The 18,547-nt window shown below is 40.2% G+C and overlaps 2 protein-coding genes across 2 annotated transcripts in view; one reads left to right on the top strand and one right to left on the bottom strand.

The window, feature by feature from the left end:
- Positions 1-2,336, top strand: part of aebp1a (AE binding protein 1a) — a 38,054-nt gene extending 35,718 nt beyond the window's left edge. The window contains exon 21 of the mRNA XM_085792544.1: positions 835-2,336. Coding sequence (XP_085648670.1) covers positions 835-1,406 — 572 coding nt within the window. The 3' untranslated portion in view covers positions 1,407-2,336. The remainder of the gene's footprint in view (positions 1-834) is intronic.
- A 2,476-nt stretch (positions 2,337-4,812) lies between these two features.
- Positions 4,813-18,547, bottom strand: ddx56 (DEAD (Asp-Glu-Ala-Asp) box helicase 56). Its single transcript, XM_085792551.1, has 14 exons — positions 18,474-18,547; positions 16,761-16,922; positions 15,762-15,916; positions 14,519-14,689; positions 13,483-13,573; positions 12,127-12,368; positions 11,097-11,240; positions 8,237-8,350; positions 7,440-7,534; positions 7,242-7,315; positions 6,658-6,747; positions 6,430-6,535; positions 6,228-6,331; positions 4,813-5,127 (listed from the first exon to the last, which is right to left on the bottom strand). Exons 1-14 carry the CDS (start codon positions 18,528-18,530, stop codon positions 5,044-5,046), a joined length of 1,689 nt encoding a protein of 562 aa, XP_085648677.1. The 5' UTR covers positions 18,531-18,547; the 3' UTR covers positions 4,813-5,043.

The following is an 18,547-nucleotide window of genomic DNA, read 5'->3' as shown; positions in this document are numbered from 1 at the left end:
CACTGCAAAACTCTTACCAAGAATATTTGTCTTATTTCTAGTCAAAATAAATCTCATTCTTCTTAAAATAAGACTCATCACATTTAAAAAGCAGATTGTTTTTAGACACTTTTTTACTTCTTTCAAGCAGATTTTCAAATCTGATAGTGGCGCAAGTTTTTCTTTCTTACAAACACAAAAAACTTGCTTTCACTGGCAAATTTTTCTACTTATTTCAAGTGAAAATGTCAATTGCTATTGCTACTATTGTATGGAAATATATTCATCTTAATACTTATTTGGTTTGGTTTGGGCTTATCTAAAGTTATTTGGGTTAATTATTTTGTATGCACTATTGTACCTAGCTACAATCATACAAATTCAGAATAATGAAAACAAACCATAAATTGCAGGATTTATTTACATGATACACATCTATTTACTCAAATGTCACAAATTATTAGAATTTTTTTACAGAGAAGTGTGGAAAAAGTGGGGAATTTTGAAATGTTAAATGTGTAGGAACCCCGAGGCTTCAACTGCGATTTGGACCAGGTTGGATTTTAATTTTCAGGCCCATTGAGACCTTTATTTTTCCCGTGTAACCTCCTCTTCCTCCTTCCAAGTAAGATTTCTGACCAATGAGAGAACAGTTGGTTCATGCTTGGCATTAAAAAGTTCATTTTTAGGTGATGAGTCTTATTTCAAGTGAAAAGAGGTTTGTTTTGACTAGAAATTAGACATTTTGACAAGAAATAAGACAAATATTCTTGGAAAGATTTAGAGTTTTTGCAGTGCATGATTAATTAATTGGAAAAACATAATAATTACACTCCTCTCGTCTGTTCCTTTCAGCTCCGGCCGGCGACTACTGGCGGCTGCTGAACCCCGGCGAGTACCGCGTGACGGCCAAGGCGGACGGCTACACGCCTCAGACGCGGCTGTGCATGGTGGGCTACGACTCGGGGGCCACGCCCTGCAGCTTCACGCTGGCCAAGTCCAACTGGGACCGCATCAAGCAGATCATGGCTCTGAACGGCAAGAGGCCCATCCGACTGGTCACCAAGCCCAAGACCACGGCCGCCGCCACCGTCGTCCGCACAACCGCCGCTGTTGCCGTGGAGATGGACCCCCACGCCGAGGCGCAGCGGGCCGAGCGGCTGCGGCGGCTCAGGATCTTGCGGCTGCGGCGGTTGCGTCAGCAGAGGTTACGAGCCGGTCCCACCAGCACCACGACAACAACCACAACGACAACTACGACAACAACGACCACAACAACGCCGCCGCCGCCAGAGACGGAGAGAACGACCTCGTGGTACGACTCGTGGTTCCCCGTGGACGTCTGGTCGACTGAGAACCCGTTCGACAGCGTCATCTTCGAGTCGGGGCCCACGCAGGATTACCCCTTCGAGTACACCATCGACTGATCGGAGCGCTGCACCACAAAACGCCAACAAAACACACACTTTGGTCATTATTTAGTAGGGGTGGGCAAAAATATCGATACGGCAATATATCACGATATCTTGTATCGCGATACGGTATGAATATCGATATATCGATGAGCAAACACAGCTTGTGTCCAATAGGATTTTAGAAAAAGACCTGAAAGTAACCAGTACTTTTCAGCCTTCCTACAAATTAACTCCAGTAAAAGTACTAATATTTGTCTTGGAAATGTATTCAAGTAAGAGTAATAAGTACCAAAGAAATCTAATACTCAAGTAAAGTACAAATCCTCTGGATATGTAGCTACAAGTACAGTACTCCGTTACTGTCCACCACTGGACTGCTACCTCAGACAGTGTGTTGTTCATGCAGATATGTTGTTGTAACTTGCGCTTGTATAGTTACAATAAAATGGCATGGATCATTTGAATTACATTGTTTTGACTCAGTTTGTCCCATGAATTATCACTATCATCTGATGTACATACAACTCGGATTTTAAGATGCATAATGCCTTTTACATTTTTCAGTGAACTATGTAGAATATCGCAATATATCGCAAAAATTGGATATCGCAATATCGTATCGTATCGTGACTCAAGTATCGTGATGCGTGTCGTATCGTATCGTGAGGTCCTTGGCAACGCCCACCCCTAGGGCCCCCGAGGGCCACGTCCAGTTTCTGTGTTCAGCTTCACGGAGACCTGATGTGGGAGGGAAAGACTCTGCTGAGCAGAGGGAACGAGTCCAACCAGGTTTCTGTTCAGACAAACACAACCACGCAGTACAAACTAAAGGTACTTCTCCATAAGAATCTATATGTTTATGTTTCTGTAATAGCTGCCTCAGTTAAGCTGATTTAATGTAACTGCTGGATGCATCTGATTAAAATGAAGTTATTTTCTAAACCGTTGTTGTCTGTCTTTTGATTTCTGTTCTGTTCTTGAGTGATTCAAGGGGACATATTATACTTTTCCAGCTGTTTAAAGGGATACGCCAACATTTTTTGCCTTTTCTTTTTCTTGCCTCACTCCCGAGTCCATGACCAGCAGATAGACACCATCCTTTCGACTGTGCGTGCAGTAACAAGGGAGATAGAGGCATATCGCCCGTAGTTAGCTTAGCTCAAACACTGGAAGTGTATGGGTAGTGTTAGCCTGCCTCCACCTAAAGTCGCTAATTAGCTTAGCTCAAACACTGGAAGTGTATGGGTAGTGTTAGCCTGCCTCCACCTAAAGTCGCTAATTAGCTTAGCTCAAACACTGGAAGTGTATAGGTAGTGTTAGCCTGCCTCCACCTAAAGTCGCTAATTAGCTTAGCTCAAACACTGGAAGTGTATGGGTAGTGTTAGCCTGCCTCCACCTAAAGTCATCACAGAAACTCTTCAGCAACTCTAAAGGGAAACCGGCGGGCCGATCGTCGTCTCAGAGCTGACAAAACTCTCCGGTAAGGCATCTTGAGCGGTCAAATGCCGCTAACGGGACGAGATCGGTCAAAACGGAGGGTTCAGGCAAAGACGCTTTATTTTGGTTCAAGCTAGCTACATCGAGGGTAGGTTAGCTTCCTATTTCAAAGTAAAACAAATTCTATCGTCATGGTTTTCTGTATGTAAAGGGCAACGGGTGTTTTATTTTGTGAAAGTAACCGGAAGTGCGTTGGTCACAACGGCTAGCTTGAGTAGCGCCAAATTCGTCCCAACAAAATTGTAAACAGTTGGTATTTAGACAAATTAACGACACTGCTGATCTAAACGGCTACTTTCTCACCTAAACATGTTTGAAATGTGGATAAAGTGATATATTTACAGAGTTTAGAGGTAAAATGAAATCAGCTTCTGATTTCGACTCAGGTAGGAGGCAGGCTAACACTACCTATACACTTCCAGTGTTTGAGCTAAGCTAATTAGCGACTTTAGGTGGAGGCAGGCTAACACTACCTATACACTTCCAGTGTTTGAGCTAAGCTAATTAGCGACTTCAGGTGGAGGCAGGCTAACACTACCCATACACTTCCAGTGTTTGAGCTAAGCTAATTACGGTGATACGGCTCTATCTCCCTTGTTACTGCACGCACAGTCGAAAGGATGGTGTCTATCTGCTGGTCATGAAAAAAATGTTGGCGTAACCCTTTAAAGCTACAGTTGGTAAATTGACGAAAGTGAAAGTAAAGCTGAGCTGCTGCAAACGCTACAGTTTGGGGAATTTTTTTCTAAAGTCTCACTTTGACACGTCACAGGTTGGAGGGGAAATCATGGTAAATCAAAAACCGGTAAATAATTTAGACTTTCAGTAGGAGGTTGACGTTACTTACATCTAACTGTACGATGATAATAATACGAGATGTGGTGGAATTCAACGTTTACCATTTACAGACGTCTCACAAAAGTCGTTGCTGTGACGGAGGTTTGTGTTTTTGTTGTCTGGGTCCAAGACGAACAGACGTATGGATAAAGAAAAAAGTTTGTAAGTCCCAGAATGGAGGAGTCACACAGACAGACAGTATGAGATAACTATGGAGTTTTTTATTGATTGAAACTTTCAATAGTGCCCCACTGGGGTACAATATCATATTAAAGCCCCTGAAATGAGCAGAATAGGTCCTCACTGAAGTCCAATCTGATGAGTCATGATATTGAAGTTTTATTCACACTATTGAACTTCTGAGTGAATGAAAAAACATGGAAACGATGGAAAATTACAACTTTAACAGAATGAAAGTATCAGCTGTCACCTTTGTGATGTCACAACAAAGCAGTCACTAAGCCCCGCCCCCTCTCCACCTGGTTCCACCATCAACCATCCAACAACAACTTTGCAGGATTTGGTTTCATTTTGTGTTTTATTCTGAAATCTGCTCATTTTAATTAGATCACTTTATAAAACAGTCAGCCAATCAGAAGAGCTGATGACACTACGATACAGATGATCTATGTTTAAGGAAAAAAAACAAGAATTTTTTTATTTTAAAGGGATAGTTCACCCAAAATTGAAATTTCACTCATTATCTACTCACCCTCAAGTCGACTAAGGGCAAATTTGACAAACCAGGAAGAGGAGCTTCGAGAAGCTTCTGCTACAAAACAAGCTTGAAACATAGACTTATTTAATTTTTTTCGGGACAATTCCGCATTTCGGGGCTTAAATACAAGACGGACATTACAGACGAACAGCATGGAGGTATTTGGATGTTTTTTGGTGTGTCTTTTTGTTACGAAGACAGTTGGTATCCATTTGCAACCGTTATATGGACATGCACTGCTACGCCGAGACCCCCTGTAACTCAGAGAAGCCAAGGAGGACTCTGAAACTTCTCCCAGCCCTTAGTCCACATGAGGGGGAGGAGATAATGAGTGAAATTTCAATTTTGGGTGAAGTATCCCTTTAATAAACAACGTTTGATGAACAGAAGCATTAGAAACGAGATGCTGCGGCCGGTTCAAACTGATATTTTTTCGTCTTCTGTCGAGTCAGCGTCCGTTTAGTCCCGTGGGCTGTTCCCAGTCTGTGTGTCTCAGGTTGAGACCAACGTCCTCCTGGTCAGTGTCTCTGCACAGTTTTAACATCCAGGAACTGAAGCTCGTGATCACGTCGACGTTCGTTCGCTCGGCGGCTGCAGCTACGAACTTCCTGCTTTTCCCTTCCGGCTCCTCGCTCCGGTGTATCTGAAGCTCTTCAGCGGGTTCTTCCCCCGGACGTTCTTCTGCACAGACACAACACAAACACGTCAGATTTACTTTACATCTCCCTTTATCTTCTATCTATCTATATTCTATCTATACGGGACAGGCTTTTATTTAATTTAGAACAAATCTTCTGCTCAGCAAAGATGGAACTCCTCTCCAACGGTCCAGAACAGGAGACCAGAGTCTGTTGGAGATTTTGAGGCTTTTATTTCAGAATTTACGGTATTTTTTTACGTCTTTTTTTTAATAAAACAGCAAAGAAGCAGGGAAAAGGAGCAGAAACCCCATAATATACACACTCAAACAAAATATACCTGAGTTTGACAGGTCACAGAGCAGCTAAAACAAGTGTCCACTTAAAACTGATCTACCAATTATTTCCTGTATCGTTTGACTCATCCAGTTTCATTTCCTGGCTTGTTACTTCTACAGGAATTTATAAAAACTCATTATAATGCTCAGTAGCTGCACATGCAGTGTTTTTTTTTTTCATTGAAATGTTGGCCTTTTAAACTGGGTCTGCACCAGTTGGCACTAGTTGGGGTCAGTCATCATGGCGAGTTGGTGCAGAAATCTGTTAGTGTGTGATGGGGAACAGACGCCGCCCGACTTCAGCCGCAGTAATTCAAACATGTTTGATTTTTTTGAGCCGATTCTGGACGCAGTCGGGTCGTGTGTACTGGTTCCCGACCCAACCGCAAACACGTCGCCCACAGCCAATGAAGAAGAGGAGGTGGGACAAAGCGAGTCGCAGGTTAACTCCACTAACCGCATCTGTGGAAATCACTGCACACTACACTCTTAAACTGTCAGTCTCATGAGAGTTTTTTGCGACAGTTTGGTGCGTTCAGGTGTCTTCAGTTGGTTTGACAAATCGTGTAGTCTGTGATAACTACATAACTACATCATAAAAACCAGTTGGTGAACTCATAATCTTTTCTAAATCAGCAACGACTATGAAAATCGCATAGTGTCCCCAGCTTTAGCTGCACTGTCACTGCAAATCTAATTTCCCCTGGAGGGAAATTAAGCTCTGAACCGATCGGTGATTGATCGGTGTTTGATCTGTGTTTGATCGGTGATTGATCGGTGTTTGATCAGTATCGGTATCTGTCACCTTGAAGCCGGTCTTGGCCACTCCGTCTGGTTTTGGCTTCTCCTTCCTCTTCCTCCTCCTCCGGCCCGACAGAGGATTCACCACGGCCTTCAGCGTCTCAGGAACTGACAGGAAACGACCACAGTTAGGAGGGCGGCCATCTTTGTAACCATGGTGACTGTGTGAGAGAGAGTGTGTGTGTGTGTGTGTGTGTGTGTCTTACTGAGATAATCAGGGACGTTCTTCAGGTGAGGTTTGACCACAGCAGGGTGCAGGTCTTTGTCGTGTCGGAGCAGCTGCAGGTCTCTGGGGTTGTCCTCGAAATACGTCTGAAAAAAGAACACACACACACACACACACACACACACACACACACATGTTTACAGCTACAGTCCCATTCAGAGTGTGAACGTTGAACCAGCTTCAGACCAGCGTCGTCTCGTCTCTTCACCTTCAGCTTCTCTGAGTTGAGCAGCTCCTGTTTGATCTCCTTCAGTCTGGCTTCTCTCACCGCCTGCTTCGTCACCGAGCGCATGGCGTCCTGCACACACACACACACACACACACACACACACAATGAAAATACAAATTATAAAATTATAATATACAAATGTATAATATACATTTTTTCCCCAACAACAATAGATATGTTTGTAACAGTCAGAATAAAAATACCAACATAGAAAGGTTTGCATGTTGTTCATTTTAATGACCCACACTCATCATCCCAGATGATCTATCTATCTATCTATCTATCTATCTATCTATCCATCCATCCATCGTTCTATCTATCTATCTATCTATCTATCTATCTATCTATCTATCTATCTATCTATCTATCTATCTATCTATCTATCTATCTGTGTATTTTGATGAATCATGCAATCCTAGTGCAATGTGTCTATCTAGTACTAGGATTGCATGATTAATCAAAATACACTACTATGTACTACTATAAAGTAATAAAATATAAAATAATAATAATAACTGTCATAATAATAACCATAATACAATAATGAGAAGCTGATGACTCACCCTGCACCTGTACCTGAAGCCTTCGATCTCCTCCATCTTGAACTCGTACGGTTTCAGAACAGATTCACCGTTTTCTAAAAGAAACAACATCAATTCATCAATATCAATCCTCATAGAACTTAAGTATTGACTGGTTAAAGAGCCATGCTAACAGTTCCCATAGGTTTCCAGTCTTTGTGCTAAGCTAGGCTAGGTCACCTCCTGTCAGCGCCTCCTCCACCTCCGTCAGCAGCTCGTGCTCCGTGTGGGAGATGAACGACAGCGCCGAGCCCGACTTGTCCGCCCTCGCCGTCCTACCACATCAAACACACACAACCACTAACCGTCATGACATCATACACAAACCATGACATCATACAGAAACACATAGTAGTACCCATTTGTTTTATGCTTGTTCACATTTTGGAAAGAACTTGGAAATTATATATTATGTAAAACAAAACACAAAATCAACATTGAGGGGAAGAACATTATCACGTATTTTGATTTCAAAGAAAAGAAACTATGTACTATAGTAAACCTTTATTTATTGGGGAAGTTTCATATCCATAAATGCAAATTTCAGAATTCTTCACCATCATTTAAGTAGTTTTTGACTGAAGTTGATTATTATTTTTTAATTACAAACAAGAAATGTATTTCAATAATGAACATACATTCAGAAATGTTCAACAAATAATCCGTCACAATAACTATAATTATCATTTTCATGGGATAAGACTGAGGTCTGTCACCAAATTTATTTTCCTTTATTGTTAACTTGATTGTTTTGTTCTATTTTATTTAACTTTTGTTATACTGTCATAGAATTGTAACTTTACTGTTACTGTTGTAACGAATGTGAGCTGGAAAGACTGAAATGTTGTTGTTGCTACAACTTTAAATAAAGTTGAAAAACAAAAAAAAAACAAAAACAAAAAACTCCCCATGCAAGTGAAAAAAAGAAACACATAGTAGTTGATGACATCATGTGAGCGTTGCCGTTAGCGACTCACCTCCCGGCGCGGTGGATGTACGACTCCACGGTGACGGGGAAGTCAAAGTTGATGACATTGGCCACGTTCTGGAAGTCCACTCCTCTGGAGACGCCGAACTCTTTGTCCTTCGACCTTTGTGAACGCATCATACACAAGTTATTCATCATCGTGTGACATTATGGGATATAAACACTGAACTAGTATGGGAATAGTCTACTTGCCAGCCCATAGGGCCCCATTGTGAACCCAGAAATGTTGAGTACCCCAAAGTTTTATGTTAGAAATAGATAGTATGGGTCCCCAGTATTCAGAAACTGCCGGATGCTAACTTATATATATCGGGCAATTAGCATAACAGACATAATTAGCATAAATTAGCATAATTGCCTATATGGGCAATATTTCAGCAAAATTGACTTGGCTGATCTGGGCAATATTGGAGTGGTTTTAGGGGTTATTGATGATGCTGAATCCATTTCTGACATTTTCAAAATTCAAAATGGCTGTCTAAACCGGAAGTGACCAGATTTTAACCACCAGTGGGCCGATTTTGATGGATTTCAAATGGTCACTTCCGGTTTAGACAGCCATTTTGAATTTTGAAAATGTCAGAAATGGATTCAGCATCATCAATAACCCCTAAAACCACTCCAATATTGCCCAGATCAGCCAAGTCAATTTTGTTGAAATATTGCCCATATAGGCAATTATGCTAATTTATGCTAATTATGTCAATTATGCTAATTGCCCGATATATATAAGTTAGCATCCGGCAGTTTCTGAATACTGGGGACCCATACTATATATTTCTAACATAAAACTTTGGGGTACTCAACATTTCCGGGTACTTATTGTTGGCAAGTAGACTAGAATGGCTAGTGTGACGTCACAAATCACTTCCGTGTCCAACTCCTGCTGCTAACGTATACAGCAATGCATGTTCTTCATTGCTGCCCCCCCTCAACACACACACACACACAATCATTTATAAGTTACATAGAGACGTTATATGAGCTACCGTTTGGCGCTTAGCTACCAGCTAACTAACGTTTACCTCCGTGACTGGACCACCGCGATCCACTGGTTCACTGGTCTCCTCCGGTATCTACACATGTATACGGTCGCATTGTTTACGTTGTTTTAATTAATCCTGTAACGTGAACACATCACGGTGGCCGCGGTAACGGCACGGTGACAGACAGGCTCAGACAGGCTCATTAATGTGCAGAGGGACCATAGACTGTAGAAAAGAGAGGGACGAGGTGAACTTTACAGCTGTTTCCTTCGTCCCCACAGTGACTCCCGACACTTAAAGGGATAGTTCAACATTTTGGCAAATTGGCCCATTGCCATAATTGCTATAGTCATAGCAGTAGGTTCGTTACCTTTAATTGTAGGTGTCAGCTATTTTCAGTACGGCGGAGCGCAGCAGCTGGCTGCTCAGAGCTACGCTATGGAGGCTAAGGGAATTTCTTGGTTTCCCTCATTAAACTCATCAAATTCAACATCCCAAAACTCCACAGCGCTTTTGTAGACAAGTTGTGAGCTGCACAACCACCACGCTATGAGATAATGACGGAACGATACGAAACGGAGCCGTTTTCGAGGTAAATACAGGGTAAATACGGAGACTGCTTGCTGAAAAACTGTCCCTGAACGCAACGCGCATCAGCGGTTTTGTATGAATTTACCTCGAAAACGGCTCCGTTTCGTATCGTTCCGTCATTATCTCATAGCGTGGTGGTTGTGCAGCTCACAACTTGTCTACAAAAGCGCTGTGGAGTTTTGGGATGTTGAATTTGATGAGTTTAATGAGGGAAACCAAGAAATTCCGTTAGCCTCCATAGCGTAGCTCTGAGCAGCCAGCTGCTGCGCTCCGCCGTACTGAAAATAGCTTACACCTACAATTAAAGGTAATGAACCTACTGCTATGACTATAGCGATTATGGCAATGGGCCAATTTGCCAAAATGTTGAACTATCCCTTTAAAGCTGTACAGAAAAGAAAATTGAATTTAAGCCCACTCTGGGTCATAAAATTAGTGTAATAATTCATCTATCAGACGATAGAGCCCAAACTTTGTGCTAAATTCTATTTTTGAGTAAATCCAGGATGAAAGCGTGTTTTTTTTATTCTCATTGGATTATACGTCAGCCTGTACACGATTCACCAGCCACTGATATTGGATGCGTAATCCGTCATTCAAACGTCTGAGACACGCACACAAACACGGAGCTCGGGCTCGCCCCAAACTTTGAATATCCCGCCCGCTCGATAACGACCAATCAAATTCGTTTTCCTTACTCGGGTAAACTCGTGTTGCAGCTCGTGACAACTCGGCGCGACAAACAGGACAGACGGCCATTTCTGTACACCTTTAAACCTGAGCTGCTTCTATACTGAAAAACTCTGACAAGTCAAACTTTAGGATGTTAGAGGACTAATTCATCTGTCTAACCATCTATGACACCTGAAAAGGTAAACACAGCTGATCGATCCAAATAAATCACAGAGTGAATTCACTTTCAGTCATTGAAAACAGCTGGTTCTTGAATGTAACTCGGTCTAAGTCAGACGTAACCTCAAGATTTTTTGCAGCTCTGTTAGGTTATACAAGATGTGTAGGCTACATGCTGACAAAGTTAGACATCAGACTTGTACGTGCTCGGAGAAAATCGCTTTGTTACTTTCATCCCACGTTACGTTCATCTTCTCTCTCTCTCTTTTTTTTTTTTTTTTTTTTTTTTTTTACAGTAAAAAGAATATACAGTATATACGGAATATCCTGCGATTGGACACGGAAGTGATGTTTTAGAATGTGATGACGTCGCCACTAGACATTCCCATAGCAGATGAAATCCAACATGGCTGAACTCACTTTGCTCCTTTCTCTGAGCTCTTGTTCTTCTTCCCTTTGCCGGCGGTCGTCTGCGGCGCCGACGACGGATCAGTCAGAGTCTGTTCATCTGTGGCGATGATGTAGTCGTAGAAACCCTGGTTGAACTGGGTGATGATGTGACACCTGGACAGGAAGAGGTGTTAAAGGGTTAAAGCTCCTTCAGAATAAAGGTAGATGTTTGTGTTAAAGCTCCTTCAAAATAAAGGTAGATGTTTGTGTTAAAGCTCCTTCAAAATAAAGGTAGATATTTGTGTTAAAGCTCCTTCAAAATAAAAGGTAGACGTTTGTGTTTAAGCTCCTTCAAAATAAAGGTAGATGTTTGTATTAAAGCTCCATACAGTATAAAGGTAGATGTTTGTATTAAAGCTCCTTCAAAATAAAGGTAGATGTTTGCATTAAAGCTCCTTCAAAATAAAAGTAGATGTTTGTGTTAAAGCTCCTTCAGAATAAAGGTAGATGTTTGCATTAAAGCTCCTTCAAAATAAAAGTAGATGTTTGTGTTAAAGCTCCATACAGTATAAAGGTAGATGTTTGTGTTAAAGCTCCTTCAAAATAAAAGTAGATGTTTGTGTTAAAGCTCCTTCAAAATAAAAGTAGATGTTTGTGTTAAAGCTCCTTCAAAATAAAAGGTAGATGTTTGTGTTAAAGCTCCATACAGTATAAAGGTAGGTCCAACAACTTGCAGGATTTAGTTTCTCTGAGTGTTTTATTCTGAAATCTGCTCTGTTTTTTAATTGGATCACTTTAGAAACCAGTCAGCCAATCAGAAGAGAGGCTCAGAGCCTCCTCCTCTCTTCTGATTGGCCGACACTGACCTGTTGTTACTAGAGAAGCTGAGAGAAAGCAGAAAGAAATCCGATTGTTTGTATAAATTTCTATTTTTCAGTTTTTTTAAGAAATTTCCTGGTGGTTTTTCTCCAGATTAAAAAAAAAAAAAAAAAATGAATTCAAAACAAGAAAATACAAAAATCTAAGAGAGAATCTGACACTAGAAGCTGTGATCTCTCACCTGGAGTGAACCGGCAGCTCAGAGTTGAGGACACACGCCGGGATGCCGAACTGCTCTAGGAACAGTTTGAGTCTGTAGCTCCGGTCGACGGTGCTGACGAACAGCAGCGTCTTGCCCTGCACCAGGTGCAGCTTCAGCAGCGTGTAGATCAGCAGGAACTTGTCTTCTTCCTCACAGCGGATGCTGAACTGCTGCAGCTGGCTGCTGTCGGGCAGCTGGGAGCCCTGCAGCTTCAGGATCACCTGAAGGAACACACACACACACACACACACACAGCAGAGTCAGAGGTTGTGTCCGAAATCCCTCCCTCCTCCCTCCTCCCTCCTCCCTCCTCCCTATATAGTGAATTCAATATAGTGACTATATAGTGACTCACTGGTCAAATAAAAAAACACTTTTGGACACTACTCCGCCGCACAGTTAACGACGTATTACGTCGCGTAATTAAAACGTTCCGACCACGATTGTAACGGCCGGTGTAGTTACCATGGATACAACCATAGTAACGGCCGGTGTAGGTACCATGGATACAACCATGGTAACGGCCGGTGTAGCATAGACCTACGGATGTACTAAAGAGGAGTAAAGCAATATATTAAGTGGTAATATATATATATTTAAGCACCAAAGATGTTCAATCAAACCCACATAGTTTGAAACAACGTTCAAAACAACGTGTCACAACTAAGCATAAAGTCTGCTAGCTTAATGCTAACGTATAATGTAAAACACCATAGATGGGCTAACAGAAATTAGCATCGCTATCCAGAGTCTGTGGTCAGTTTATAACGCTTGTTAGGAAATTTGCTCCGACGTTTGTTGTGGGAGTCTGTGGAAGCCACGACCGGACAACTCTGGCAGCCTGGACATATTTATTGAGGTTGCTGCACTACTGCATTTATTTGGTAGCTACACCGGTCGCTACTTCATTTATTTGGTAGCTACACCGGTCACTACTTCATTTATTTGGTAGCTACACCGGTCACTACTGCATTTATTTGGTAGCTACACCGGTCGCTACTTCATTTATTTGGTAGCTACACCGGTCACTACTTCATTTATTTGGTAGCTACACCGGTCACTACTGCATTTATTTGGTAGCTACACCGGTCACTACTGCATTTATTTGGTAGCTACACCGGTCACTACTGCATTTATTTGGTAGCTATTTGGCGGTGAATTATGGGATAGATTCAGTCACTAGATAGTGAACATTAATAATCACTAAACATTCGGACACCACTACAACAACTGGTCACTATATAGTGAGTAGGGGGGGATTTCGGACACAGCCAGAGTCAGCGTCACGCAGCAACAGGCTGTTGTCATGGCGTCTGCAGCGGTGGCGTTAGTTACCGGGTTGTGCAGCAGCAGCTCCTTCAGCGCCTGGACGTCCTCGGTCAGAGTGGCAGACATCAGGAACGACTGGTAGATCTTTGGTAAATGACTGAAACACAAACAAACACAAAGAAACACAACAAGAGGAAAGATTAAAAAGGAAAGAGAAGGATCAATCAGCTTCAACTCTAGCAGATCTTAAAATATCTTCTGCCCTCTAGTGGTCAAAAGCTGCAATTACAGTTACAATAACATCTGTCTAAAATATAAAACGCATCTACAAATAAGATTGGACATTAGGTTTTACCACAAGACGATGTAAAAACTCATTGAAATTCTTCCTAAATTAAAATATTCACATTGTGTTGTTCAGGAATGAATATGAACAATATGTTTTCTTTGCATCATTATTATTATTATTTAAGGTCTGAAAAGACTTCATATTTTTTGTTATTTTGACTAGTTGTCATTTTCTTCCAATAAATAAATTATCGAATAAGAATATTTTTATTTCAAATTTGGGAGAAATGTTCTCCGTCGTTCATAGAATAAAACTAAAATGTCCATTTTACTCAAACACAAACCAGTGGTTCCCAACATGAGGGTCGAGGCCACGCGGGTTTATAAACACTCTGGGATGTTTTCTCCTCTTCAAGCTTCAGATGAAACGAGCGAAAGACAGAGAAACCAGCTCATGTCCATTAGGGCTGGGACGATACGCTTTTCTCCCGATTCGATTCTTCTACGATTTCTTTTGGATGGCGATTTGATTTAAATTGCGATTCTACGATATTGCCGATTCTCTCGATTTTTAGTCTTTAGCATTTTTAACATTTATCTGCACACAGATACTGTAGGAGCCTAGAAATTAACATACTCGAAAAAAATCAAAACAAAACAAAAAAATAAAAAAATAAAAAAAATCAATTCCCCCCCAAAAAACTGATTTTTGAAAAAAAAATCAATTTAAAAATCGTCAAAAAAGATATAGCGATATTTATGTGAATCGATTTTTTTCTCCCATCCCATGTGTGTCTCCTCTCCTCCTCCTCACCACAGCAGGTTCTTGAGGTCGGCCTCGAAGCCGAAGGAGAAGAGCAGGTCGGCCTCGTCCACCACCAGCAGCTCCAGAGACGAGCTCAGCACCAGGTTCTGGGCGTTGAGGTGAGCCAGCACACGGGACGGCGTTCCCACGACGACGTCCGGCTTCTCCATCAAGATCGGCCTGGACACACACACACACAGAAACACACACACACAGTTTGTATTTATGTCACATTTTAACTTTCAGACACATTTTAATTACTAAACTGTTCTTCAGGACAACTTTGATGCTATTTGCACATGTAGTTACTTTTTAAAATACAGACATATATATAGGATGGTGGTGGATGTGTATAATGTGATGAGTGTAGGAATGTACAAAACATTGTGTGTATTTTATCTTTTATGAACTATACAGATACAGAGAGAAATCAGTCCCGTGATGAATCTGGTGCACATCGTCCCTAAATAAACATAAACATCTGGATTTTACACTATTGAAGCTTTATCTACTGGCTTCTACACAATACACATTAGGGCTGTCACTTTTTATTCAATATTTGTTCAAACATGGGGTAAAAGGTTCATATTCAAGTGGTAATGACCTGATTGAAATGTAGGCTGCAGCATATGTCTATGGGCTGCAGTAGAAGCTGCATAGCGCCAGCCGGGAACACCGAATTTATCCAAACAAATTACGGGTCATTTTATATTCGTTCAAACCTAATTTTTCTAAAATTTTAAAGTGACAGCCCTAATACACACTTTATCCTGAATTAACCAGTGGTTTTTCCTCCACCTTGAACTCACTGTTCCTCCTTAAATCTTCTCGGGGGGCGCAGCCTGCTGCTGACCCCGTGCTCACCGTTTGTTTGCGCCAGTTTTTAAGCTTTTTTAATGATTATTTTGAGCAGTTCTATTGTAAAGTGCTCCATTTAGTTGTTTGGTCGATGTATCCTAAATGGCACTAGCAATGAACTGCTCTCAATTTTCTTTTCTTTTTCTCTTTCTATTTATTTATTGTATGATTAATTGTGTTTTAACTGTGTTATTAATTAAATATGTATCTCTTTCACGGTGAGCCGAAGACAATTTTCCACGATGGTGGACAATAAAGTTTTATTGTATTGTATTGGATTCCTGTGATGTTTTTTTTTTACATTTTAGCTGCTAGTTTTTATTCACATGTTTTCCAGTGATGTGAGGTGTTTCCATATAAATATTAACCCTATCAGACTCAGACTGAGCTGTACCTCTGAGCCGACAGCTCGGTCTTCCCAGAGATGTCGGCCACTCTGACGTCTCTGGAGCAGAACGCCGTCAGCTGCCTCATCATGGTCTGGACCTGACGACCCAGCTCCTTGGTGGGGACCAGGACCAGGGCCCGGACGTCCTGCTCACGGACGCTCTGAGGACGAAGACAACAACAACATCCAACATCAACAACAACAACAACAAATAGAGAGCAGCATGGATGAATTAACAATAATAATAATATAAGAAAAAAAAAATAAGAAAAAAAAAACACATTATTAACATTATTGTTATGACCATTCATGTCAATGTAAGATGCTTCAGTAATGCAAATGTAATATATGCACTATATAGAACTTGCATACATAAAGAGTACATATATGTAAAAATAGATAAATATTATATATTGGAACAACTTCATATATTGACATACTGTATGTGTAGAATGTAAAAATATTCACACTTATCTATAGCTACTTATATAATATTATAGACGTATTATGTGAGACCACTTTTTCAGAATAGTAAGACAGATGTGTTTTAGATTAATGAGAACATGTTTCATAGTATATGAAATATATGTTACATTGAATAATGAAAAGAAAAACATTAACAATGTGATAGAATTAGGACTGAATCCACAAGTGTCAAATATAAATATAAAACTGAAGTGTGTTTGTGTTAATAAACTATGTAAAATCAACAAAACAAACTGAAAACATGAATATTAATAGAATACATAATATTTACACTAGCAATTAATATATTTGAAATGTTGTATTTACCACAAACCTTATAACTGTTTCAAACTATAATTTGAGCAGTGGAATAAATCACAATAAATGAATATAAAATATAATAAAATCGGACTAAATTATAACTCTAAAGTTGTGTTCATACCTATTTGTTTTCTCTTTTGCTTCATAAACTTTGTTAAAGGGAAGAAAATGTGACGATAGTGAAAAGACGGAGCGCAGCGGTTTTATTTAGTTTCTCACCTGTTTGGATGTGAGGATTCGCTGGATGACTGGAACGGCGTAGGCGGCCGTCTTCCCCGATCCGGTCCGGGCTCGAGCCAGCAGGTCTTTCCCCTCCAGGGCCAGAGGGATCGCCTTCTCCTGGATCAGCGTGGGCCGGGACCAGCCCAGGTCCGCCACCGCCTGAGAGAGATACACACACACACAACCAACTGTTAGTTATGTTATGTTTATTTATTTGATACGATATTGATTTGATATAGTGTAGTTTGTTCTGTCTGAAAGCTCTAAAAACACTTCCTTCCTTCTAACTACAAAGTAAATTAAGAAAATGAGCCTTTAATTAAATGTTATTGCACTTTAACTGTGTAAATGTTGATGTCACTTCCTTCCTTCAAACTAACACTAAGTTACACAGGAAAAAACGTTTTAACTCTTCTGTTTCCATCCTAAACAACATAATAACAACAGGATTTAAAGATACTTATAGATAAATGAACATTATTATCCAGATTGTGACTTTATTTTTAATTAACAGCTTGAGATGTTGTTAAATGAACAAGTTACAAAGAAGTAAATTAAGAAAATGAGCCTTTAATTAAATATTAATGCACTTAAACTGAGTAAATGTTGATGTCACTTTCTTCCTTCAAACCAACATTAAGTTACACAGTGAAAAACATTTTCAACCTTTCTATTTCCAATATGTATAACACTGTTTTATTAAAAGAAAAGTTGTTTTCAGCCAATACAGTCAGGATTTAAAGATATGTACAGATAATTTAAATAAACTTAATAATCCAGATCGTGGGTTTATTGCTACAGGTTTAGTTAAATGAGCAAATTCCAAAGAAATACATGAAGAAAGTGAGTCCTAATTAAGCACTTTGGTCAACATCTATTGTTTTTAAATGAGCTCTACAAATAAAGCTGACTTGACTTAATTAAATGTTACTGCACTTAAACTGGGTAAATGTTGATGTCATTTCCTTCCTTCAAACTGACACTAAGTTACACAGTGAAAAACATTGTAACCTTTCTGTTTCCATCCTAAATAACATGAAATGTCGTTTTCAGCAAATAGCATAATTATCTAGATCATGAATTTATTCATAATTAACAGCTCGAGGTTTAGTTAAATGAGTCAAGTAAAAATAAGTAAATAAAACTCCTGAAGAAAATGAGCCCTTGATTAATGTCATTTCAATGTAACATCCCATCAGTGATCAATACATTATCACTCAGAAACAGGAAACAGGTGTCAGACAGCTGGACAACAGACTGTAAAGGCTGAAAATCCTCACTCTGGAAACAAAAACTGACTCATTTACTTCGATTAACAAAGATCAATACCAGGTGAAATCCACTGATAGTTCATCGATCAGATTCAGCAGAAGAAAGAAACTTCCCTTCTGTCCTTCTCTTCTCATGTTGTCTCATAAACCTCTTTTATGGAGTTAACTCACCTACTGACATTAAATTCAGATTAAATATCTAGTAGTTCACTACAAAGGCTGATTGAATTCACATTAAATTAAAAGTTAACTGAGTTTTTTAAGGCGTCACAGTGAAAACACGTTGGAGCAGCTCCTGTTTACACGTCGCTTCTCTTCGGTTTCTCTCTTCAACGTTTTATCCTTCACGTAAATAAACATGTTTCACTTCGTTTCCTGTCTTTTATTATTATCATTATTATAATTATAATTATTATTATTGTTATTATCGTTATTTTACCTTTAAAATGCGGTCGTCCAGACCCATCTCATGAAACTGCAGCGTCTCTTCAGCCATGGCTTCACCAGCTTCAC

The sequence above is a fragment of the Trachurus japonicus genome, chromosome 12, assembly GCF_045865225.1.
Source record: "Trachurus japonicus isolate A0001 chromosome 12, Traja_1.0".
NCBI lineage: Eukaryota > Metazoa > Chordata > Actinopteri > Carangiformes > Carangidae > Trachurus > Trachurus japonicus.
Note: the sequence above shows the minus strand (reverse complement) of the source record. Positions and strands in the feature narration are given on the sequence as shown.

Coding starts and splice junctions, on each gene's coding strand:
- ddx56 (XM_085792551.1), bottom strand. CDS start 18,530: ATGGCTGAAGAGACGCTGCAGTTTCATGAGATGGGTCTGGACGACCGC. Junction 13,574..14,518: donor GACCTCAAGAACCTGCTGTG/GTGAGGAGGAGG, acceptor TTTGTGTTTCAG/TCATTTACCAAAGATCTACC. Junction 8,351..11,096: donor AGCTCAGAGAAAGGAGCAAA/GTGAGTTCAGCC, acceptor GCGTTCACAAAG/GTCGAAGGACAAAGAGTTCG.